Source organism: Halichoeres trimaculatus, unplaced genomic scaffold (assembly GCF_033239565.1).
Source record: "Halichoeres trimaculatus isolate MK-OKI-2021-1 unplaced genomic scaffold, fHalTri1.1 fHalTri1_scaffold_1, whole genome shotgun sequence".
NCBI lineage: Eukaryota > Metazoa > Chordata > Actinopteri > Labriformes > Labridae > Halichoeres > Halichoeres trimaculatus.
In genome coordinates, this window is record NW_027437179.1 from 18,887,070 (window position 1) to 18,912,263 (window position 25,194).

The 25,194-nt window shown below is 40.2% G+C and overlaps 2 protein-coding genes across 4 annotated transcripts in view; both read left to right on the forward strand.

Moving 5' to 3' along the window:
* Positions 1-499: 499 nt before the first annotated feature.
* On the forward strand, positions 500-7,682 carry idh3b (isocitrate dehydrogenase (NAD(+)) 3 non-catalytic subunit beta). Of its 2 annotated transcripts, XR_012598580.1 has the most exons (12): positions 500-633; positions 2,354-2,527; positions 2,755-2,875; positions 2,994-3,054; positions 3,141-3,273; positions 3,517-3,650; positions 3,796-3,898; positions 4,020-4,166; positions 4,375-4,469; positions 4,632-4,692; positions 5,562-5,714; positions 7,199-7,682. XR_012598580.1 is itself a non-coding variant. In XM_074676068.1 (11 exons), exons 1-11 carry the CDS (start codon positions 580-582, stop codon positions 7,274-7,276), a joined length of 1,161 nt encoding a protein of 386 aa, XP_074532169.1. In that variant the 5' UTR covers positions 500-579; the 3' UTR covers positions 7,277-7,680. The 2 variants fall into 2 exon arrangements, 1 of the variants encoding a protein (XP_074532169.1); XM_074676068.1 differs by lacking the exon at positions 5,562-5,714 and having other exon boundaries at positions 7,199-7,680.
* A 1,256-nt stretch (positions 7,683-8,938) lies between these two features.
* The window catches only part of ptpra (protein tyrosine phosphatase receptor type A), a 33,558-nt gene continuing 17,302 nt past the window's right edge, over positions 8,939-25,194 (forward strand). Inside the window, exon 1 of one of the 2 annotated variants that reach the window (XM_074668031.1) lies at positions 8,939-9,343. The gene's annotated coding sequence lies outside the window, so the exon portion shown is untranslated. The remainder of the gene's footprint in view (positions 9,344-25,194) is intronic. The other variant, XM_074668040.1, reaches the window with a different exon arrangement.

Here is a 25,194-nt window from a genome sequence, read left to right on the forward strand (position 1 = left end):
TTTAATCATATTGAACATAATTATCCAACAACAAATTGTGGCCAGTGAAAATACTGAGTGGCTAGTAACTCAGGGAAACCACTAGCCACAATGGCTGGTGAGAAAAAAAGTTAATGTCAAGCCCTGGTTCAGACCTTAAAAACTTGTTTTTATGGCAGTAAACTGGGTTTATTATTATTATTATTATTTGTTTGACATTGAGCCGTGAAGTGTAAAAGATTTGTCTGTCATCCACTGGGTGCTCCTGGGTAAACACTAGCTGTTTTCCCCACCGCCTACATGTGAATGTAGTATGTAGTAGGCACTGCACACTGGCTACTGCATACTTTTAGATGTAGTATGCAGTATGACTTTTCTGTTGAGTCTGTTATGTTATGTTATGCTGTATACCACACTGCTTTCAGTTTTGTAAAAGTGTTGTAACTGTCCCTGGTCTCCCCTACAAGAACTTACGTTGAATATTTCTGTCGACTGAGGGCACTGTTGTTATCAGGTTGTAATGTAGCTCTTCCTCTACGGCTATCCTGTGGTGTGAGCTACACCACAGCAGCACCACAGAAGAAGAAGCTCAGCTACTGCATGCCTGTAACGATGGCGGCCGCCTTGAGAGGAAGCTTGGTAACATTGGTCAAGGTGAGTACACGGATAATGTTAACAAGCTCTTAACAAGTACATATGATAGGAAGAGGGGTGTATTGTAATGGCTGTATTGTATTAGATTCGTGCTTCATGATATCAAAGTGTCAGGTGTCAGGCACTCGTTTGTATGATCTGTATTGTTGCTAACCACTAGCCTTCAGTCTGAACTCTTCTCATGAACAGCTTCTGTAGCTTTCAGACGCTTAGTGACAGGGACAGGCTTTTGTGGCCCGTCAGCAGTTGACGGCGAGTTACCTATAACTCAGAAGGAAAAAACCAACGGAAACGAGAAAAACTATTCATTTTTACGTACAGTTAAAGCTGAGAAAATACTCCAAGCTGGCTAAAGTTACCGTGACACGTTAACCTCTCCTTTCCCCTGAGAGCAATGACTTTCAATTTTACATTCAAAGATTTAATTCTTATTTTATTTGGGCTAACCACATCCTTACTTATATTAAATAAGCGGAGTGGCTAGGCTAAGTGCTCGTGCTTTTTCCTCTCCCCTTCCTGCTTTTTTGAGATTACATGTCTTTGATTGAGTCTTCATTTATCTCCAGTTTCCACACATACCAGGCTTGTATCTCTCAGTGGGAGTCAAGGTTAGAGCCTGCCTAGTATGGGATTTTTGAGGATAATTTTGACTTTCGGTGACAGATTTCATGTATTTTTAGTAATTTGTTGTGGATTTTCATTATGAAATCATGTGTTTTGTATGGGATTGTGTAGGCCTACCCATTACGATATGCAAACGTTACTTTAAGTAGTTCTCTGCTCCAACACATTTGATTTAGTTTGTGTCAACAGTTAACATGTGGCCTGCGTACAATGTAATGACCCCATTTTCAAATCACCCAGGCTGCATTTTTCTGTATAATGTAATTTGTTTGGGAAAGACGTACACAGATAAATTAAACACATTTGATTCTATGTAATTGATCAGCAGAATGCCAATTACATTTGTTTGGCTTATATAAATTGAAATGTAGTTGCTTTAATAATCTGTGCAGTTGAAACGCTAAGTGGTTTGTTCGGGATACATTTACAAGTGCACAAAATTAAGAAGTCACTTTTATCCCTTTCCACGCAAGAGGCCTCAGGTACCATGGCAGTAGCTCTATATGGTTTACTGATAAAATAAAATATCCTAATTTTTCTTACACAGGTCTTTCCATTATTTCTACTATTCCAGCCTTTGTCATCTCTCTTTTTGGTAGACCTTGATATTCAAACAACAACTCCAGTGTGTCATAAATCAGTTAAGAGATCCTTATACAATGACCTTATCATTGCAGCAAGTCTCATGAAAATCTTGTGTTATTTTTAGAATGGACCATTTTGAGCATTTTACAGACAGATTAGGGGAGTTCCACAACATATGAATATGTAGCAGTCTGAAAATCTGTGCACATTTAGTTTGGATATCCACCATTGTACCTTTTGTATCCATGTTAAAGAAAATAACATAGTTTCAGAATACTTTATTGATCCCCAAGAGGGATAACACCTTCTTTAACCTCTTCAGGACTTTAAAACTGTCCAGAAAAAAGGAAATGATGGAATATCTCAGACTCAGGTGCTGGTGTGTTTCAAGAGTGATATTTATCATTATAAAATGTCACCTGCACATTGTTGCAAAATCTCTGAGGGGAGACAAGTGTAGATCATGTAACAGTAAACCATGTTGAAATTGTGTTGTTTTTCCCATCCTCAGGGCCTAAGCAGTCCCAGGTGGCAGCAGCTGGCCTCTCGTCCACTGAGTGTGACCGCTGGTCTGTGTAGCCCAGAGGCCCCGCCAGCTCGAGCTGATGCTACTTTCAAGGTGACAATGGTACCAGGGGATGGAGTGGGACCTGAGCTGATGACTGCAGTCAAGGAAGTGTTTAAGGTACATTTCACAATGAAAAACAAGGACATATCACTATTTTATGAATCAGTGTATTTTACTGGTGTAGTTGGAACAGTAAAAATGATATTTCTTTAAACCAGATCTATACTATGCATTATCCCTCTCTGGGCACACTTTAAGCATGTTTTAGTTTTATAAATAGTGAATGCTAATGACATGCAATTTGATCTTTCACTAAAGTTGACTTTCTTTCGTCTCATCTCCAGGCAGGAGACGTCCCAGTTGAATTTGAAGAGTTTCATTTAAGCGAGGTGCAAAACATGGCAAGTGAGGAGAAGCTGGAACAGGTGTTGACTTCTATGAAGAACAATAAAGTAGCCATGAAAGGTAGCCTTAATTTTGTTTGTCTCCTCAAAGTTTACCTCAAATAAACTACAAAGAAGTGCATTACATAAAATGGGATGAATGTAATGTACATTTACTCATGACATGTTTGGTTATACAGGAAAGATTCACACACCCATGGAGTTTAAAGGAGAGCTGGCTTCGTATGAGATGAGACTAAGGTAAATCCAGTATGTTTTCAAATTTTCATCTGCATTTTAGTGTTGTTTTTAAATAACTTTCCTTTTTATTCTATTCTATTTCCCAGGCGTAAACTGGACCTGTTTGCTAATGTTGTTCATGTGAACAGTCTGCCGGGTTACAGCACCCGCCATAACAACCTGGACCTGGTGATCATTCGAGAACAGACAGAGGGGGAGTACAGCTCCCTCGAGCACGAGGTCAGCCACACTCCTGCTCACTGGAGGCAGATGACAAGAGGAAACATTTTTTGGTTTACATAAATTTTACTTCCCAATTAGACATTTTGCCACTATTAATTGTGTTTTCAAAGCAAAGATGAGTCGGCTTAAAATCAACAACTGGAGCAACTGCCTTTTGTGTTCAGAGTGATTATGCAATTTAGTTCAGTCAATACATGAAAGTGATTATCATTAAAACGCAGCTTTCCTTTTTCTCTTTAGAGTGTGTCTGGTGTAATTGAATGTTTGAAGATCATTACTCGAGAGAAGTCTCGACGCATTGCCAAGTTTGCCTTCGACTATGCCACCAAGAAAGGGAGAAGCAAGGTGACTGCTGTTCACAAGGCGAACATCATGTAAGGACACAGAGGAAGCTTCCTCCGTGCTATTTTGTCTTATGTCTCAGAACTAAAGCTTCCCATTCATTCTTTAAGTGGATAAATTTTGGTCTTGATTTACGTCTTTTTCTTAATTTGTTTTCACTCCCCTGTCTTATCACAGGAAACTGGGTGATGGTCTGTTTCTGCAGAGCTGTGCAGAGGTGGCACAACTGTACCCCAGAATTAAATATGAGAACATAATTATCGATAACTGTTGCATGCAGGTATACTGACAGCCTCATTCATTACAGAGTTTATATGCTTTATATGCTATATGCATGTTTAGTTTACATTGACAGTTTTAACTCTAACATAAATGTTTAAAAATATGTGCTATTTTTGCAGCTGGTCCAGAACCCCTACCAGTTTGATGTACTGGTGATGCCTAACCTCTATGGCAACATTATTGACAACCTGGCAGCAGGGCTGGTTGGAGGAGCAGGAGTAGTTCCTGGGGAAAGCTACAGTTCAGAGTATGCTGTGTTCGAGACTGTAAGTTTCTGCTGTTCACTTATTTTGTGGTACATGTGTTCAGGGAGACCTTCATTCTCTTTTTGTGTCTGTTAATTCTCTAAAGTTTGACTTTGGAAGTTTGTTGTACTTTGCAGAAGACTGAAACACATTAATCATTTCAATACTATTAATTACCCTTCTTTTAACTTTCTGGCTGTTGACCCTTTGTCTCTCTTTTCCCCCTCAGGGTGCACGCCACCCATTTGCACAAGCTGTTGGAAGGAACATAGCAAACCCCACAGCCATGCTGCTCAGTGCTGCTAACATGCTCAGGCACCTAAAGTGAGTGAGCTTCTAGATCTGTATGGAAAAGTGCTTCATGTTTCACGCTGAGTATGCTTACTCTAACACCTGTAGCCTTTGAAGACCTTGTTAAGGGTTTGGTTTGTGTGAGTGTGAGCATACATGGACTGACTCTTAAACTTCACTGTTTTTGTGTTGCAGTCTGGAGTATCATTCCCAAATGGTGTCAGATGCTGTCAAGAAGGTCATCAAACAGGGCAAGGTAAGCGTGTGAATCCCTTTGCCACTGTGTCACGAAAACACCTTAACAATACAATTTAAAAACATTGAATATCACTAATAAAACATGCATGCCTTACTCATGTCAGCTTTTGTTCATCACATTTGTGGGTCACTAACTTTAACCCTGTAATCTCATGGATACAGTATGAAAATGTTGCAGGGAACAAAAAATGGAAATAAAAACTGAACCTTAATGTAATATTATTTGTTTATTAATTTAAACCTTTTAATTTACAACGGTAACACTCAGACACGTCAGTGTCATGATCACAGTTACTGACCCACATGTGCTTTGTTCTAACAAACTGCAAACTATGTGTACATGTCTGTATGTTAGAGAGCCTTTAATTGCTTGCTTTTTCAATGCATACATGCTTAGTATCCATGCTACTAAAGCAAACATCTTGCATTTCTCTTTCCTTTTTCAGTTTTTATGTTATTTGCTATTAATGTTAAATATGAGAGCAATGTGTTTTTTAAGATGCTTAGATTGAGCGGTCTTTTGCATCTGTTTCATGTTGACACTAACATTTACTGACAGCAACACAGAATGAGTTCCATCAATGTTATGTCCTCCTCTAAAAAACGCTTCCAGCTCAACTCTAAAATACCAGAACAAATAAATAATTCCTTTTATTTTAAAAGGCAACCTATCATGAACATTTGTGAATTGTGTGAAACATTTTTTTGCCTGCATGATGTCTGAAGTGCCCTCCCTATTCCTCTTCCCTTTCCTTTAATTTCCTCCTCTCCTTGTACCCGTTATCCCTTGTGTTTGTGTGTGTGTGTTGTCTATTTTTGTATGTGTGTGTGTGTGTGTGTGTGTGTGTATCTTTGCTCACATCCCAGGTGCGGACACGAGACCTTGGCGGTTATTGCACCACTGGCGACTTTGTGCAGGCTGTTGTGGAAAACCTTCATCACCGACCTGTTTACTAAGATGTGTTGCGTCTCACCCCTCACTGACATTTTCTTCCATCTGGACGTTGATCTTAACATGAAGTGGGCGCATGTTAAGACTTACCTTCCATTTATTTGTCAAGTGAATGTGTTGTCTCACAGTTTAGAAAAAAACAACAACCATCTGTTGCCTCCTATTTTATAATGCCTTTTCTAGGTTCACTGATACATCCAGTGGAATCAACTTGTGCTGTTGTTGACCAATATAATGTGCAGCCTTTGAGGATTCCTCACCTGGATGCAAATCAGTTATACTCTTTATTGCCACTTTCTATTTTTTCATCTTTTTATCATTTTGTATCATTACACTCCCCACATTGTTTGTGGCTAAATGTCGGCTGTTTGTTACAGCCATATTGGTCATACAGGTCACTTCCCTGCCATTGCATACAGTCTGAAACAAACCAGGATCCCTTAATCAAGTGATAATACCAGCTGTTCTATCACATCACTAATTTAAACTATTTGATTATATTTTTATTACCCTGATCTCTCACATTGTAAAAAAAAAAAAAAAAACAACAACAGGTATCTTATGTAACCCAGAGACAGAATGTTAAGGCAGCTACATCATGACTTACTTATATCACAGAGTTTCTCACAAATGTATCTTTAAAGTCTTGGGGGGCAGGCGTTGTGAACTTAAAAACTTGGATTTTTCATTGAGTAACTTCATGGCAAAGGCAAACTAGCTCTAATGCAAAATCCATGTTTCCTGCTCTGATATTAAGAACACAGTTAATATTTCAACATTAAAATCTCAGCTGAAACTGCCAAAGACAAAAACTCAAAAAGAAATCCAAAGAATAAACTTTTAGGGCTTCTGGCTTAAGTAAAAAATGTGATGGTCACAATGTTCACAAAGGTTGTCCTGTTTTCATAGCACTTCAGATAGTGTACCCTTGGCCGGCTTATTGTTACAGTGTACATTATCTGTGTATTTGTTAGTGTAATGTCAGCAAATGAAGTGTGTAAAGTTAACACTTTAATCTCAAAATGGTGCTATTTGTACCGCTGATGCTTTCAGGCTTTAGACTGTGCTGTCTCCTCAATTTTCATGCTTTTTGTATCTCTCTGCCCCAGTTTAAATGACTTCAATAGTCAGTTGTTTGTCATAAATAAAGGACAAACTAATATATTGGTAACTGCATTCATGTTTTGACCTTTAATGCCATCACATTTTTTACATTTCATGGAAATTAAGTTGTCCTAAATACTCTGTCATTCCCTCTCTCCTTGATAGCAAGTGTTTGTTTTCGTACAACGTTCCTCTGGTTGAATAGTAGTTACTGACTGTGGAGAAGACGCATGGTGATGTGTTTAATCATAATGTTAACAATCCAAACAGTTTCTTAACATTTCAACTGTATCTGGTACTTGACTGATATTTTTCTATGGTGTGACTTCATACTATTTGTAAAGTGGTGTTTTAAAGGCTCTCTGACATGCAGGCTATGACACTGTATGTGAGCATGTGTTGCTTCAGCTGTGAGTACAGTGACAAACTGTCTTTATGTTTGCAACAGGTGCGCACTGGAGACCTGGGGGGCTATGCCACAAGCGACGAGTTCACCCGGGCCGTCATTGCTAACCTGACAGCCTGAGCACTGTATGTGCAAATCTGTCAGCTGCTGAGCCACGCACATGCTGTTTTATTTACCTCCTGTTAACTGACTGATTGTACGCAAACAGAATATTCCAGTGACAGCGATTCCAACTTTAAAACTTTAATGCACAACTATGATTTAAACATGATGCGGTTTACACTGTAACTTGACACATAAGCTTTACTAACAAGAAAAACTGTGTGTTGAACATGCAAGTCTTATCAGTACAGAAATTGTTTCCATGTTGCCCATCTGCTTTTTCCTGTAATTTCTTTTGGAAGGTTTTATGTCTGGACATTAAGTCAAAACATGATGTATGAATATTTATTAACTTCAAAGTTTTTTCTTCTTCATTTATGCCGAGAGATAAATAATAAATGAGATATGCCATCTTGTGTGCAAAATCCTTCCATGACTGATACTTGGAGACTGATGTAGTATTCAGAGTGCTCTAGTTTAAATCAGTAGTGCCTATTGGCTAAACTAACCGTTAAAAATACACAGTCCAAGCCTTGGCCCCATGACCAAACAGTGTGTTGTCTGGGGGACGAGAGACTCCATAAAAATTGATATGAGAAAAGAGAGACTGTCTGGCTGTGTCAAGAGCATGACAAAATCACTTTGTACACACAGATTTATAATCAGATGACAAGAACTGTGAGGAAGAGGAGGCTGTGGAAATCAGCATTTTACTGCTTTCTAAATTAAAAACTGTTTTAAAGGCTATAACTAATTTTCATCATGGTGTAATATAATCAGACATTTGGTATAAAACAAGAAAAATTCTCACAATTCTGACAGCTCAAGTCCAATTTCTTGCAATTCAGACTTTAAGCTCTGTTTATTTATTTCAAACATTGATGGGAAAGGAAATCCTTAAACAACTCAAACAACAATGATAGTAATATCAAATCAAGCTTCATATAGAGCTTTTAAAGGTACTTAAAGATGCTTTACACAAAAAAGGGAAACAAAAATAGATACATTACAGATTACAAAAACAGAAAAGGGGGTAATGACGGTGAAATGTTTTGTGGGAATGTTTTCTCAAATCTGCTTTGAAAAATATTTACTCTCCAAAAGAGCTGCTAAATTATGCCCTTTTTGAAAATTATTTTTGTTATAGGAAATAGCAATGCTGGGCTATTGATGACCTTAAAGAGTACTTTAATGTGTAACAACTTTTGAAAATGATATGTATTTGTAAATTCTTGTCACTGCTGAGGACTGAAAACTTCAACTCCAAAAACTGTCTTCCAAAAAGACCGTACCATATGTTGGTGTTTTTAAAGTCATCATGAAACTTTTAATATTAAATCACTCAGAAAACAATAAGCTAACTTTTGCAGTCTAGATCATTATCTTAGAATATGTACGGATATTGGTTACAATCAAAGTTCAAACCCCTTAAATAAAATCATCTTTGCCAGTTTTACAGCCCTGTTTCTTAACCCATTATTTAATCATTTTTCTCTGAGGAGGTTTAAGGGTTTTGCTCTGATTGTTGTGGTGAGCTTTGAGCTCTCCAGGCTCAACTTCCTGAGTAGAAGTTCGTCTTGTGCAGTGTAGAACCCAACTCGTCCAGCAGGTGTCGCTGTGGGTTATGGAGAAACAGTGTGGCTCGGAGACTGGGCCTGGCCTGGGAATTTGCTGCTCGCTTCCCATTCTTCCTATGCAGACAGACACACAACATGGCGGACTAGAATAGTCGGCCGACGCGCCCGGATACAGCGGATAAACTGTGGGATTTAACTCTCCAGAAAGCCAAGAAAGTAGTCCTGGAAGAGGCTACACGTGTGGGAGAAGTAAAGATTTTTCTTGGGGTGCCGTCGATACCTGGATTTAGCATAAAAACTGACTGCGAAGTGCTGGCAGTGTGTCCCACATCGAGCTTCCCTCCTCTGCTATCACCCAGGTCCCCCCACCCCGTTCTCACTCTCGGTTCGTGGGGTGTGGAGACAGGGGCCGGGGTTGAAAAACGTGGAAGAGAAAGAGAGGATAAATTCCTTGTTGGCCTTTCCCCCTCCCTCTCTCTGGTTTCTTCTGGGCGCTTCAGGAGTTGTGGTGAGTTTTCTTGATTTTGTTGCGCCAAGCCTGAATCCCACTTGTTACAATGTCGTTAGGGCAGCATGTTTCCTCTCGCTGTAACATTGTGTCACCCACAAACAAGCACCCTATCCCCCACATTCCCCCTGACTGAGGTACACTACGTTTTATCTCGGAGTTAAACCAATGCGTGTGGGATAAACGGGGTTGTGTTGCATAGTTGTAATCCTCTCTGAAACGCTTGAACATTTCAGAAGTAGCTCGGAGGCAGGGAGGGATATTTGGCGAAGGGGGCTCTTAAGAAAAAGGGGGCTTAAAGATGAGTGTGGCAACATTTTAGAAGTCCGAGCTTGTGATTAGGTATGTTGAGCCAACACGGCTGCTGTTGCGCTGGCAGTGGAACAAAGAGGGTCCAGGTCTGTGCTGGCTCACTGGAAAGTACACTTTATTGATCAACGCTTTGTTATTACACGTTCAGAGAGCAGGGAGGGTGGGGAGCTGGCAGGGTCGGTGGGTGGAGGAGCGGGGGGGCATTCATGCGACCCATAACAGGAATTAGGTCGCCCTAACATTAACATGTTGGGTCTGTCAAATCACAGCGGTTGCTTTGTGTTTCTGCTCTCTGACATGAAGTCTCTGGTGTGTGAGTGTGTGTGTGTGTTCCCCCCAACAACCTCTCCCAAAGTTTTCAGTAATGATTAATATTCTCCTCTCCTTCTGGGTGTAACCAAGTATACCATTTCAGTGTTGTGGGTGTTAAAGTTCTTTAAGACATGACTTTTCTTTCACTTGCACTCTTAGTAAGTAATGATTTCTTTTCTCATTAGGACATGGCATATTTTTTAAAGGCTTGTTTGTCAGTGAAAATAGTGACAATTAGATAAGGAATATAAACAAGCACAGTTTTGCTACTACTGAAAGCTGCACCAGGACAGAGCTTGGATGTGAAAAGCAGAAGAAAGAAGCTTCACACTGAGGAGGCATGACAGAGCTGGACTTGATATTCCCACTCATCACATACGAAGGAGCTGAGCTGAAGCAGATACCTGTATTCCCTCAACATGCTTACCCTTTCCACAGCGCACTTACCACTAAACAGGAGTCACCTGTCATGTCTGTACCATCAATGTGCTAAAGGCCTGAGTGGCTTCCTGATCTGTCTTCTGTGTTGTCAGGTTTTGGAGAGTACAGATGCTAACAGTGCCATACAGATTCCCAAAGATCAACAGGTTTGAGTGAAATCATCCTTTGATGATAATTAACGACAACAGAGCATTTTTGGCAGCTAGTGTAATATTTGTCACGCAGGCTATAAATAATCTGTATTTTTTTTCCCAACCAATAATCTTGGTTTGAAACTCTTTAAGACGAATGCAAGCCCTAAGCTAATGTTGACCTCGAAATATCAGTATAATGCACAATATTTCCGACACAATATCAGTACAGTGTCAGAAGCTGAAAAGGTTAATTGCAGCACATACAATAAGCAGATGTGATAATGACAATCTATCTGCACGTTCAAGTCACTGGTGTATTAATTATGTGCATGCTTGCACAGGAGCAACAAGCTCCAACATGTCAGCTGTATGGAAGTATATTGAAGTGTCTTAAACAGACCACAAAATGGCTATTCCAAATGCTTGTGGCGCACAGGTGACGGAGGAGGAGCCAAACACTCCTTAAACGCTATCCATCAGGGCTGTGCCACTCTGGTAAAAACTAGATAGACAAGACTGAGAGATCCTGTCATTATCTTTTGATTTGTTCATAGAATCAGTACGGAGCATGTGTGCATAGAAAATAAGAATACAGAAAACTCACACCAACCACACCTTTAAGGTATGTTGTAAAATATTTCGACTCTTGTGATATTGTCCCATTTTTTCGGGATAAGGAAACATACAGGAATTGCTGCTTTCAAATAAAATGAAATCCCCCTTCAACTTATCACCTCACCTTCCAGTCATCTGACAGCATCTCTGATAGGCAGATAGAAGAAAAGGACAAGAAACAAAAAGAAGACAGATGAAGCAACACTTAACTAAACTATCCAAAAAATTATATTTACTTACTTGCATTAAATCAGTAATAGATAGGGATGCACGATAAATCAGTATCAATATTGGTATCGGCCGATGTTGGTCATTTTTTTAACATATCTGCATCAGCCCATGTGTAAAAGTGAGTCGATATTTACTCATTAGCTGCCGGACATTTTTCAAAATATCGTGAATGATCTTTCAGGACCCAAATAATATTGTTTTTTATGACTATGTAAACACCAAAACTACCGACCTCCATGGTTGTCTTTCCCACGATCACGCCACTCTTTCTATCTGAACTACCTCGACACATCTTCTCAAATTGTTTTTTTTAAAAACCAATATTGAAATTGAATATTATCGGTTATAACAGCAACATAGATATTCGATATCAGTATCAGCCAAAATTTTCATATCGGTGCATCCCTGGTAATAGACTATGTTTTAAATTAGTTTTAAAGAGTGGGTGTTGTTGTTAGGCCATAAATTGTTCCTGTTCCGGTTTCCTTGTTGTAGCCTAACATAGTTTACAGCTCAAAAGAAAGAAAATCTTTATTCAAACATATTTTTCTCACACTGGTGTTTAAGCAATCCCTTATTTCAGCCTCAGTCTGAAATGTTTCATTTTAGCTGCTGTTTCTTTAAGGCTGGCTACTCCCCAAACCCACTTCCCTCTGATTGGAAGGAGATACCATTTTGAGCAGTTTACACACCGATTCACCTATGAACCAGGGATGAGCTAATGATTTTTGAGTAATCATTTAGTTTATGCAACAGTGGCTTTCTTCTGTCTGTGGCAGGTTGCAGCATTTATGCAACAGTCTTATTTTTGTCTAATGATGGAGCTGTGGTGGGATCTTCAAATAATTTCAAATAGTTACCAGTGAATATCGGATAGCTCTTTTGCTTGAAATGCCCGTCCCTTATATGAACATGCAGCAGTTTGAAGCAGAGTCCTGCATGGGTCCAATTTTCAAGATCCGCCCCGCCCCAACTCGGGGACGTACAATCCCGCACCCGAACCGCAAACCCACGCATCAGCCCGATTAGTACCGCAACCCAATCCGACCCGTTGAAACACGACCCGCAGCCCAACCGGCAGCCCAACCCTTAACCTTATTTAGAGTAATCATTTTGGGTCATATTGTCTGAAAATTGAACGGTATATCGCCATAGTTCAGATGCCAGTGAGTAAACAACGCAACTGAATGAAGCAACTCTTCCAATAAAAGCCTGACTTCAGCTCCATCATCAACCCTCTGTGATCTTCTCACATACAACTGTAAAATCACTCGTTTTTTAGGTTTAATGCTTTTAAACTTTTAATCTCTTAAAAGGACCTTTACATGTGTAATAGTAGACTTACTATCTGTCCAGACTTAAGGGACACTCAGCAGGTACGAGCCATGATCATGTCACAACCATGGATGTATTATGAGAACTGGATAGCGTGGCTATAGTATGGTCACAGCCTTATAACCAGCTTACAACTTACATTTTTATTTTATTGTATTTATTATTATTTTAAATTAATTTTGATGTGTCAAACTAAAACCCGCAACCCTACCTGCATGTTATTTTTTCCACCCAGATCCGAACCTGGGAAAAAAGTTGTTAAAAACCACCTGCATTCAGCTGTTTTTGCGGGTACCCAATGGGTACCCAATGGGTACCCGACCCAGTGCAGGACTCTGGTTTGAAGGTCTGCACTCATGTCATATGGAAATCTAGCATTGATGCATTTTATCGATGTTTAAAATATGGGAAAGCTTAATACTAGAGGTCGACCGATATGGGTTTCTTGGGGGCCGATGCCGATGCCGATGCTTTCCAAATTTGGGCAGCCAATGCCGATATGCATAGCCGATTTTTCCAATTTGATATTCAGGTCGATTGTTAAATAAATATATATTTATCACATTTTTGTGAAACGCAGCAATTTCTGAGCAACTAAAAGAAATCTATTACAACAAGTCGTGTCCAGTCCTCTGAACATTTATTCAGCTTTCATAACAATGAAATATTTTGTCTGAGTAAACACACAATGTAACAAACAGTAGTAAACATTCACACTGTTCTTAAAATGTCAAAAAAGAAATTTAAACTTATTAATATAATTTGAACAAAAGTATGTAATGTATCCAAGTGGTTCCACAAGTTTGAGGTGCTCATCTTTTTTGTGCCTGATCAAAAATTGCGTCATTTTATACAATGAATCAAAAATCGACTTTTTAAAAGAAAATACGGCTGATGGCCGATAGAGACAAATGTCCAAATATGGGCCCGATATATCGGCCGGCCGATATATCGGTCTACCTCTACTTAATACACCTCCAATCTACATCACCAGCCCTGTGACAGTAACTTTTAATTTTAGGGAAAAAAACCTTTTCTTTTCTGCATCGGATTTTCACAACCTGCGCTGACTGTGTGTCTGCAACAGGTGGAGATGCTAAAAGTAAAGGCTTTGGTCTTGTTAGTAGTCTGCATGAGTGATCAGTGGCAATAGCCTGTCTTAAATTCTGCCTTGCTCTGTTGAGTGTTAGTATGACTCGAGTATCAGTGACTTCAGCAGCAGCATTTTATGCGTGTTTACATTTTGCAGCAGTGTAACATGCAGATACAGACTCTGCATGCACAGCAGTCACTCCTCTGTTTGTTCAAACCAAGGGCTGCCTTTAAGTGAAATCAGACTGGCTTTGTTGCAGAACAATCAGAGACAATGAGAAAGTGGTGACAGCATGATGTGTTTCTGGTCATATGACTGACATTGCCCATCCTGTGATGTGACTATAGTGCATGTCTACGTCACAATTGGGATGACGAAACAACAGTGTTCAGCTATGATGTGTAAAAACTACCTGTCTAATTGTTCATCCCTTGAACTAACATCCTGAGCAGCACTAATGGTGGTTGAAAAGTAAAACCAAAAAAAACCCGCTTGCAGTCTCTTCTTCAGGTATTAAACAGCACTAAGAAAAGTGGCAGACAGGAAAAATCTGAATGTCTTCATGTGGAGGAGAATACCTTCATCATTTATGGCCAAATTACATAGTTTTTTTTTCTCTTGTTTTGTGTCTTTTTAGACAACACATAAGATCACAATAAAAGTCACGAGAAAGTTTTGGTAGAGGAGCAATTCAATGATCTTTTAAGTAAAAAAATGGTCTGCTTGTATCAGTTTTAGTGCCAAAATGAGTTAGAAATGATCAGCATTGTGGGTATCAGGAAAATGTGATGTTAGCATCTTCATGGTGTATGTATTGGAGATTGTATTCACACATCTCTAGCTGCACCTCCCACAGTTTGTGTGTCTCTTTTCTGTGCTCCAGCAGGCCTACCTTGACCTCCTATAGTCAGGCCTGGACACGTCTTTTCCTTTCCCAACATGCCATGCAACCATCTGTGGTCGTCAAGCTGCCTCATCTCAGGAAAATAAGGACTGTGTGAGAGAGAAACAAGCTCAGAAATGCTGAGCTGTTATCATCTTTGACCATATCTCCTTCAACCTATTTTAAGAAAAAAGGAGTTATTTCTGTCTTGGGATTCTGAAAGCATTTCATCGGAGGAGCCTGAGTGATCCTCACTCCGCACACTTCATCATTGGCCTCGTTTCTAAAAATAAACCGTAAAGTATAGCATGAAATCACCTTTAAGGGACTTTGTGTGAAGTTTCAATGGGAGGATCCATGAAGTTATGGCTCTGTGTTGTGAGATTTCATAATTTCAGGCTGCTGACACAATATTATGAGTTATCTCTTTGGGTGGGGCAGGAGGTATATTTTTGTTTCCACCGGTGTGCCGACACATTTTGGTGTGGGGATGCGCTGTAACTGCCCCTGATGGGATCAACACAGCTACAGATGGAGGCTTATGAAGCTCTATGGAGTCTGATTTGAGGCATGTTTGACATGTCATTTAGCTGCAAAGTGACAATTATTTCCCAAGGCAGGAAATGAACCTGTGTGATGATGACTAACCACTTAGGAATCAAATCTCTGGTTTGACTTTTGAGACTTGATCTTGATTCATTCAGCATTGTTCTGTTCTTCTTTTGATGTTGGGTAGCAATTAAGATAGCCTTGAAACAGCTGAATAAAGGAATATGACTTGCATTGTATTTCTTTTATGTGGACATCAATATTTTAGATGTTTCTTAATGATATTTTGTAAGCTCACATGTGATCACGATCTGCTAAAGTAAAGTATTAAATTCAGTTATTTCAAGCACAGTTTGTCTTGTCTCTTTACATTAAACATAGACTGTCTTTGCTAAACAGTAGGTTTTAGCGCTACTTTCAGTCCTGTTAAGGTGAACACTTATCACTCTGTGTTTTTAGAACCCACGTTTCTCATTTGTTGATACATTTGACTAAAAGCAGAATTTATGAGCTAAACAACCCATTTAGTCACTTTGTGTTATCCTCACTCAGTGTGTTTCCCTCCTGTAGTAAGCTTTGATGTCCCCTTTCAAACAATGCCGCTACAGCAGAGGTCAAATTTAGGTTGGACTCAAAAACCAGCCGAGAGCCGCAGTCATAAATATTTATATTCGCCCTTGGCATTGGACTTAGAGGCGGCAAGACCTTTCATGCCCTGATGTGAAGAACTGTCAAAAGAACATGTTGGCAAGCTTGAAAAGTCTTTGAATGCATCACCTAAAGATGTCAGTGGAGGCAGAGAGGGGGTTTTGGAAAAGCTCTGTCATGATTGTGCTGTGAAGTCTGAGAAGCTGATTTCCTTATCTGTCAGAGGAAGAGGAGGGGACGGGGGCAGGAGGATGGTCACTTCAGATATGGGGATCTTCACTCATCTTGGGCTGGGTTTCATTTGAACGGTTCAAAAAGATCAAACTCAGGTCACTCCAGTACCTCAGACTGGGGTCATACTGTCATGGTGGCATATTGGATATTTTACTTGAACATGTTTTGAAGTAAGATTCTGACAACTTTTCATATAAAGCACCCCAAGAGCTCATGTGAGATTTTGCTATCCTGTCCTCTCAATGAAAAAGTTCACAAATCCCACAATTAGAAAAAAACATTACCAAAAAATGTCAATTCTTTTAAAAAATTAGATTTATAATCCAATTCAGAAACCTACCCACAGCAGAAACAGAGAAGACTGGGAACCTGACCCGGTGTTTGATATTCAGAGCTTGAAAGTGTTTGATTCTTTGTGCCACAGGCAGATTGCTGCCAAAATAGTACTGAGCTTTGATTCTGCGCCTGAGTTGCATGCTGGATGTGGAAATCTCAGTTCATGTTCAAGTTTTGAAAAGCAGAAGTGATAGAGTCTCAGATTTCATTGTGGCCCTTACACTGCCCGTTTGGCCCCACACCACACGCTTCAAGGTCACAGTGGCTTCTGTGGGGAGGCCATGCTTTGCGCCTCGACATCCTCTCTGAGTCCAATGCGGTAAAGCTTGAGAGGCCCCTGGCATGCTCTGTGAGAAACCCCACAACGGAGTGAACACAGAACAGAGCGGAGCTTCACTGACTCACCGCTTTTGCTCGCTGAACAAGTGAGTGTTTTTGATCCTTCCAGCCCGGTGGAACCAAATCATCATTACAGGCTTAATAACAGACACGGCGGTCACTCTTCCCCGTATGATTAGCCAGAATACTAATCCCACGCTTCTCTTCGTCTTTTCATCAACTTACCAGCTCATGAATGAAGCCAACAGGCACACAAACCACACCAGCGGGGAGTAGTATCCCTCAGAAAGGGAAGTCCAGAGGATTGTGGCTGTTGTATGTGGCACTGGGGACATATAATCTGTGGTCTGTTTCAGAGCGAGAGTCGTAGCGGCCCGGGGTAAGACCTACTACAGTCTCCTGTGAAGAGAAGCATTCACAGTATTTCTGTTGCCCCAGACCACCCTCCTCCCCCTCTCAGGACATAGAAACAGTATTAATATGCCATGAATGGAGACAGACAAGCATTATCTGGTGCTGCAGCGACTAAAGAAGCAGGATGCCTTGTAGAAAGCCAGAGGGAAATATTTCTCTGCATGAATGGTAAAGTCTTCTTGACCACCGCTGGTGTCATGTCAGCCAGGCCTGCAGGGGTTTGTGTCTGTTTGGTTTCCAGCTCGTTCGTTTGCCTTTGGGATGGTTGCTTTGAATAATTAATGAGATTTGTAGGTTTTAAAAATAAAGCTAAACCTCCTCAGGCGCTTTTAGTCTGTTCCCAGTGTAAAACAGTATTTAACAAAGTTTACCCAAAGTTTCTGAAACTTGAGAAGCTAAGGCTACAACTAACAGGCTAAACTATTTTCTTTTTTTCTCAGTTAGACTTTTCTAGTCTGCCAATCATCAGTTCATGTGTCTGCAGGCAGGAAAGATACAGCTACTTCACAGAGGGTCACAGGTGAATAAAAGATGACTTTGAAACCCACAGACTGAAGGAGTTCTTATTAAATGACTAACTTGCATTGATCTTGCGTCTTTGCCTTAGGTTGTCATGGAGATATAATTTGACTTCCTTTATGTTCTACCTATAAATGTTCCTTTCACTGTGTGAATGAAACGGCATGGGAACAGCTCGGTCCTTTCACCGCTGTGTAATTGCGTTTCTATAAGCTCTACAGCTAGCTACAGGCACAGGAGGGACTGTCTTCATTAGCTGTTTGGGCTAACCACTGGCCTTAAGTGAGTTCTCCACAATGGTGGTAAAAGTTTTTCATCATGAGTGTATCTCTTACTCTCTCAGCACAATATCTCTGTTAATGAGGTAAAGCCTTTAAATGAACTGAACTTCTTACAAATCAGTTAATTTGAAGTTAAGTAAATGAGCAACAAAATTGACAAATCAAGGTAAAAAAAACTACCCCAATAGGGTAATATTTATCTTCTTCCCCAGTAAGCTATAAGCAGATCCAGCAGCTTGACTAAGCCCTTAGTCTGGTTTCTTAAGTCACATGTGAATGTACTTATTGATATCCGATTTAACTGATTGGGTCTGTGTTGGAACAAAACCAGGATCAGATCGGCGCATCCCTAAAAAGAATAGCAGTTGCCTTTAGTTCTTCACAAGGGTGTTGGTAATTCTTGATCATGTTTGATCGACTGTTTGCCTAAACGAAAGGAGGGCTTGTTTAAAGGGGACATATCATGCTAATCCATGATTTAATACTTACATATGAAATAATAAAGTTGAAAACAAGACCTTTCACCCCCTGAATTTTCAAAAAATGAGATATTGTATTTTTTCTGATATCCTGGAATGAGATTTGATGCCTCTGAAAATAGGTCATTGCCATTTGGCTTCGAGATTTCGACCTTCATGACGACACGAGGATCCTTTCTTTTTATTGGAGTAATCTGATAAAGCAGCTCCTCCTCTGTGATGTCAGTTAGTCACACAACCGCCACTGAGGGATACACCCACCAAGAGCCGAGTATAAATATAGCTCCCTACTAGCTCTGGCTAACTTGTCTGAGTGCTAACATAGTGACAAACTGACGGTAGAGGCGATCTTTAGACTACACTTTCAGCATGATGGATAAAACAGACAGAGAAAAGTGAAGGAGCAGGATGGAGCCCTGTTATAGAAATAGTTTATTGGTGAAGTCTGCCTATATTTCCACGTATAAACTATACATGTTACAGTACCGGTTTGACTCACCACACTGAAGCGTCCTGAGATGATCTGTGTCGAGGTGGATTTTCTTCCTCCTGAGCTGCAGAACCGTCCAGGTCTGACTCGGGGTCCAATACAAAAGGACGTATCCTACACTCTGCCATTTTATTAGTGCTATCAATGCCTTACGGTGAAGTTTTAGCAAACAGCAAATTCGCTCAGTCTGCTCCATTCAATGTGGCGATGTTGTAAATACTGCCATGCTGCAAAAACCGCCCCCTGGCTCTACCCCCTCCACCCCTCTGATAGAACTGACCAATCAGAGCACAAAGGGCTGTGACGTTGCGAGGTTTCTGGAGGTCATTCTGTGAAACGGAGCGTTTCAACAAGACCTTCAGAATGGCCTAAAATGAGGATATTGAGAACGCTATTGTGGGGCAATGAAGGAACTAAATGACTTGTACTGGGGCCAGAAATGCTTTACAGGCATCCTGCTCTGGCATAGTGAAAAGGAGAAACAAGCATGATACGTCCCCTTTAAATGCACCTGCTCATACTTTGAAAAGCAAGCTAAGTTCATGGTCTTACTCTGCACAGACCTACTGGGTGATACTGCTTTGTAGACATTGTGTTAAATTTCTTGGTAAGTTGTAAATAAAAGAAACTAAATTTCCTTTTGCATTTTTTCCTCATCATATTAAAAGTACTAAACAGAGATTTCAAACGGGAAACTGAACTGAACTGAACTATTTTTTAGTTCTTGTACTGTTAACTGTGGCAATATAAACATGCAACGAGTTGAACTGTTTTTGTCATCTAAGAGCAGTGATGTTCCTTAATTTCTATTTTTTCAGTAAAAAATAATATGTAAACTAAAAAATATTTTTTATGAATCCAATTTAACTGACAAGACCCAGCCTCCTCTGTAGATAAGGAAATAATTCATGCTACAGCAGTTTGCTCCTATACCACAAGTATGTGTACCCTCAGGGAAGTAAGTGTCTTCAAACGAATGGGACCGTGGTCATGTTTGATTCCCTTCAAAAAAAGGAGCAAGTGTCTCATCACATTTGTGTTTCTTCTTCCCTCTAGTCAAACTATTGATTTTTGTGGCGTGTTTTCGACACACTCTTAAGAAAGCTGTGGCAGTTTTGAGCTTTGTCGTCCCAGTGGTGACTGCTGTTGTGGCTTTCACTGTGTGTGTGTGCTTCACTTGATGTTAAAAGTATTCACATGGTTGCACAAATGTAGCCTAAGGTCAGAGGAGAACATGAGCTATATGACTACCTTTTAGTTCATTCAATGTAGACAGGAGCATGTGTGTTCTCACTGCTTGTTATAGTGTAACTGTGATAAAACTGTTGGAAAGATATTAACTCTTGATTTTTGTTATGTATGTGGTGTTATTGATGCATCACAGTCAAAGCTGGACTGAAATGAAACAAAAAAACAACAACAAGAGCCCTCAGTTATATCAGTTGATGAAAAAGGAAAGTAAATCAGTTATTGTTGGCAGTGTAGGTAGTGTGCCATTGGTGTGAGCTTTGACTTAGATGGGTCTGTTAGAAAAGGTCAAGTTTTGCTGAAATATGCTAATGTATTGTCTGGGTCAGGTGGTCCCTCTCCTGCTAAGAGTGCAGGATGCGGCATCCACAATTTAAAAGACAAAGTCACATTTTGATTCATCAGTCCACACAACAGTTTCAAACCTCACCTCACCTTAAATGGATTGATGTTGAGATGCAGAGAAAAGTTACCTGCATTTCTCCATAATGTTGATATCCTGTCTCTGATTTTCATGGTACAGTTTCAACCTGCTGGTGTGGGTGGAGCAATAAACTGTGTTCACAGACAGTGGTCTTTAGAAGTGACGTTTGAGACCATACGGTAATTTCCACTTTGTCAAACCTTGCCTACAGGTACCCTTTTTCCTCAGTGCTTGTTTGGTGCTAGTGCTAGTGCGTTGTTGGTTCTGATCATATTCTTCCTAAGAATATTTTTGGTTTTCTATCACCAAGGCAAAGTGTGAGCCACGCCATTGCATTTTTCTTTATTTTATCTTCATTTTTTGTGGTGGTTTGACTTATTTTTTTCCATCTCTGTCCACTACACTGAGGCCCCGTTTACACGACAACGTTTCATCTGAAACGCAGTGAAAAAAAATCTGCGTTTACACGGAAACGCTGATGGGCTGAAAACGCTGTAGTAAGCATGCCAGGCCTGTAGGTGGTGCTATAACTGTCTTGTCCAGAAGCTCTCCACTGAAGTACAGTTAAGCTGATCAAGTTAAAAAGTAAAGCAACAGATGCACGTTTTGATGAAAGACAGTCTGCTGATACAGCAGATTGAGCAGCACAAGCAAAACACGGTAGTTCGCTACTATCGTAACAAAGGTACTGTTGTCCTGTTGTATGCACGTGCAAGGCAGAGTGTGAAGTCAGCGTTTCCACTGAAAACGCCGGCTTACTGTTTACACTGTTTTATGGTCTGCTGAAACGCTGTTTCTGTGTAAACGCGAGGCTGAAATGCAACAAAACTTCTGTGTTTTACCCTAAAACCGTTGTCGTGTAAATGGCCCCTTATACGTCAACGGTTTTAGGGTGAAACACAAAAGTTTTGTTGCGTTTCAGCCTCGCGTTTACACGGAAACTGCGTTTCAGCCGACCTGAAACGCAAACTTTTGAAAATGGTCTTCAGAGTGGGATTTTTCTGAAACGCTCCCTACACCGTTGCCGTGTAAACAGTAGGCCAGGGTTTTCAGTTGAAACGCTGACACCACACTCCGCCTCACGCGTGCGCATACAACAGGACAACAGTACCGTTGTTACGATCGTCGCGAACTACCGTGTTGTGCTTGTGCTGCTCAATCTGCTTACTGTCTTTCAACAAAAAGTGCATCTTTTGCTCCACTTTTTTACTTAGTATATCCCAATACACCAGTTGACCAGCTCAACTCTACTTCGGCGGAAATCTCCCAAAAGCAGCTTCTGGACAAGACAGTTATAGCACCACCTGCAGGCGTGGCATGCTTACTACAGCGTTTTCAGTCCATCAGCGTTTCAGTGTAAACAGAATTTTTTTTCACTGCGTTTTCACTGCGTTTTAGCATTTTCAAATGTAACATTGTCGTGTCAACGGGGTCTAAACGGCCCCTGAGTATGCTTGTCTCTGTGTGTGCATTCGTGTTTGAGTGTGAGTGTCTGTGAACTCATCATTGCGAAGAGCAGAAGACAATTGTGCAAGACCAAGAAGCAGAAATGACATCCTGTCATGTAAATAAGATAAATAGCATAAGACTGTTTAGTTTGTTAAATAAAAAAAATAAAAAAACTAGGTATAGACCTGATCTATGACACAGGTAATGCACTGCTTCTTTAGTATCGCCTTAATATCGTGTCTTAAATGAGAAAGTCCAACAAAACAGACAACTCACTCTGCAGCTTTACTTTTTAAAAGTGGCTGTTTTCCACCACTGATCATTGGTCACAGAACCCCCCCCATATACACACACACACACACACACACACACACACACACACACACACACACACACACACACACACACACACACACACACACACACACACACACACACACACACACACACTGGCACTGGCCTAGCACCAGCAGTGACAGTCTCCTTGTATTTCTGAATCTAGGCCTTTCTGGAATGCTCTTTTTAGATCTAGTATTTTACTGAACTGTTGTGAATAGAGTAAATAAGCCAGGAGAGTTGTTTTGTCTGTTATGTTTTCTTTAGTTCTGATTTGTATTGATATTGTTTGGTTTTTCTATCACACAGCTTTGCCTGTTTTTATTTTGTTGCTGGCACCATTGATGGTTTGTTTGCAGAGCATCAAAATCTTTTTTATCCACAGTCATCATCTCTCAGAATTAGAAACATATTTAGACTGCGTCCTCCATATATTCATTACATTTAGTCATCACCCAGGTTATCTTCTAAATAGAGCCATGGCAGCACCATACCTAAAAGTGGCACAAATAGAAGCACTTGCCCATCACCCCTTAAATTAATAATGTCCTTTTCCAACAGATAAATGTGTTGAATAAAGAATGTCCTGCATTTACTGTCTCTCACACACACACAGACACACACACACACACACACACACACACACACACACACACACACACACACACACACACACACACACACACACACACACACACACTTAAACTTACTGGCTCTCAGGAGGCTAAAACACATTAAGATGAATCTCGGGAGAGTTGTGTTCTTGAGTCCACACTCTCCAGATTAAACCTCTCATACTCCAGCAAATATCTGTAAAGTGAAAGTTAGCCACTGTCTTATATCACTTCCACTAACAGCAACATGTTGTCCATCATTTCTAGATGGTTTGCAGAAAGCAGTGAGTTGTGCTTTATTTAAATCTTAAAAGATGTTATAAAGATTATTTTACACCCGTAGATAACCTCATTCAACCACCAGGAATTGAACCCCACACATATTCAGATCGATGCTGTGTGACACCAGGTCACTGAGGATAGCGTGAATCATCAAGCTTGTCTGTTCCAGCTGAGTCACTCTTCACATGTTGCAAAACAACACACACTCCACACACATGGACAGACTGTAAGAGACGCAGTGCTAACCACAAGGACGCTGTCCCTGTCACTGATGCAGATACCAGTAAAAAACTGTACCTGCATCTTATTAGTCAAATGTGATAGTTGCTATGATTATTTAAATAGACTAGTCTTCTGTCTTTCAGTGTGCCGTGTCATAATCAAAAGTTTGGCAGCAGCAACTACAGTTTATTAACTGTTTATATTATTAATTGTTTATTTTCTATAAAAATGATCAGTTTCCTTCTTGGTAGTGATACGGTATGGCCTCGTGTCTTGACTGTCACATCAAATGTGATGGTGTAAATAATCAATATTTTAGTAAATTTTGTTCAGCTCCTGGGGAAAAAGGGTCAGAATTTCTGGATAGTCTTCACAATTCATCTCTAAATTGTGACAAATGATTACCTGACAGCCCCTTATACCAATTAGAGGTGTCCCAGTCCTATATCGATATCGGATATCGGTCCGATATCAGCAAAAAACAAATATCGGTATCGTATCGGAATGCGTCTGAAATCACAGATTTAAGCAGTCCATTCCAGACCCCACTCCTGCTGTTTTTATTTGATTTATTTAGGTTATTTTCTGGGTCTTCAAATTTATTCTTTATTTTATTTAATTACTAGTATATTCTTATGTTTAATGTTAAAACTTCTGTTAGCCATTGGTTAATGATAAATGGGTCAGTTTTTCCTCATACCTACTGTTGCTGAAGACTGTTCTTTGTTTGAATAATATTACTTTATCAAGCCTTTTCTAACATGACAGACATACTACAGAATAAGTAATTAAAGTATGCATGTTTAATGCTGATATCGTATTGGATTAATATCAGTATCGGCTAATGCTGCAGTATCGGTATCGTATCGGAAGTGAAAATGTAATATCCCTAATACCAATAGTTTGTTGCAACTAGGAGGGGGGTGTCCAGTTGGGTAAATAGTCCAGGAAGTAAGCCTTTAATGCATGTTTTGGTTAGTGCCTCTATGTACTGTTAGTGCAGTCATATCTCCAAATGTTCATTTTAAATTTCTCTGTCTTCTGAATGCGGTCATTGTTTTTTGGGAGCAGGCATTCAGGCTGAATGAATGGGTGGATGGGCGACGCAGAGAGAGGAACAGCAAGAATTGGATTTGTAGGTTAATAGCATCCTCATTGACAACACAACTTGCTCATCATGTCCGATTTCAGGCTGCAGTCAGAGCCAAATAGCGCTGTGCTAAATCCAGAATGTAAGCACTGCATTGAACGAGCTCAGTTCAAAACACCAGATGATTGGCAACTGGCACTATTAAAGCTCTCAGCACCCAATTTATCCTCTGCCCACTGATGCAATAATCCCTGATGTAAAGCATCAGTTAGTGAGTGTGAGTGTTGCAGTGTTTGGCTCAGTGCAGCACTGAAGTATCTCTTTGAGCAGAGCCAGACAGGCTGAATTATTCCAGGGTCAGGACTGTGGGATTAGGTCCAGGGATTATCACAGCTCAGTCAGGGAGACACAAACCTTGTTGGGCTCCAGATTATACAGAAGACTGACTATGAGCCGGCTCGACCACCCGGGTTTTATCCTACTTTCTCCAGGTCTGTCTATCCTCAGTGCTCCTCTCACTCATCCTCATATCAGGAGGTGC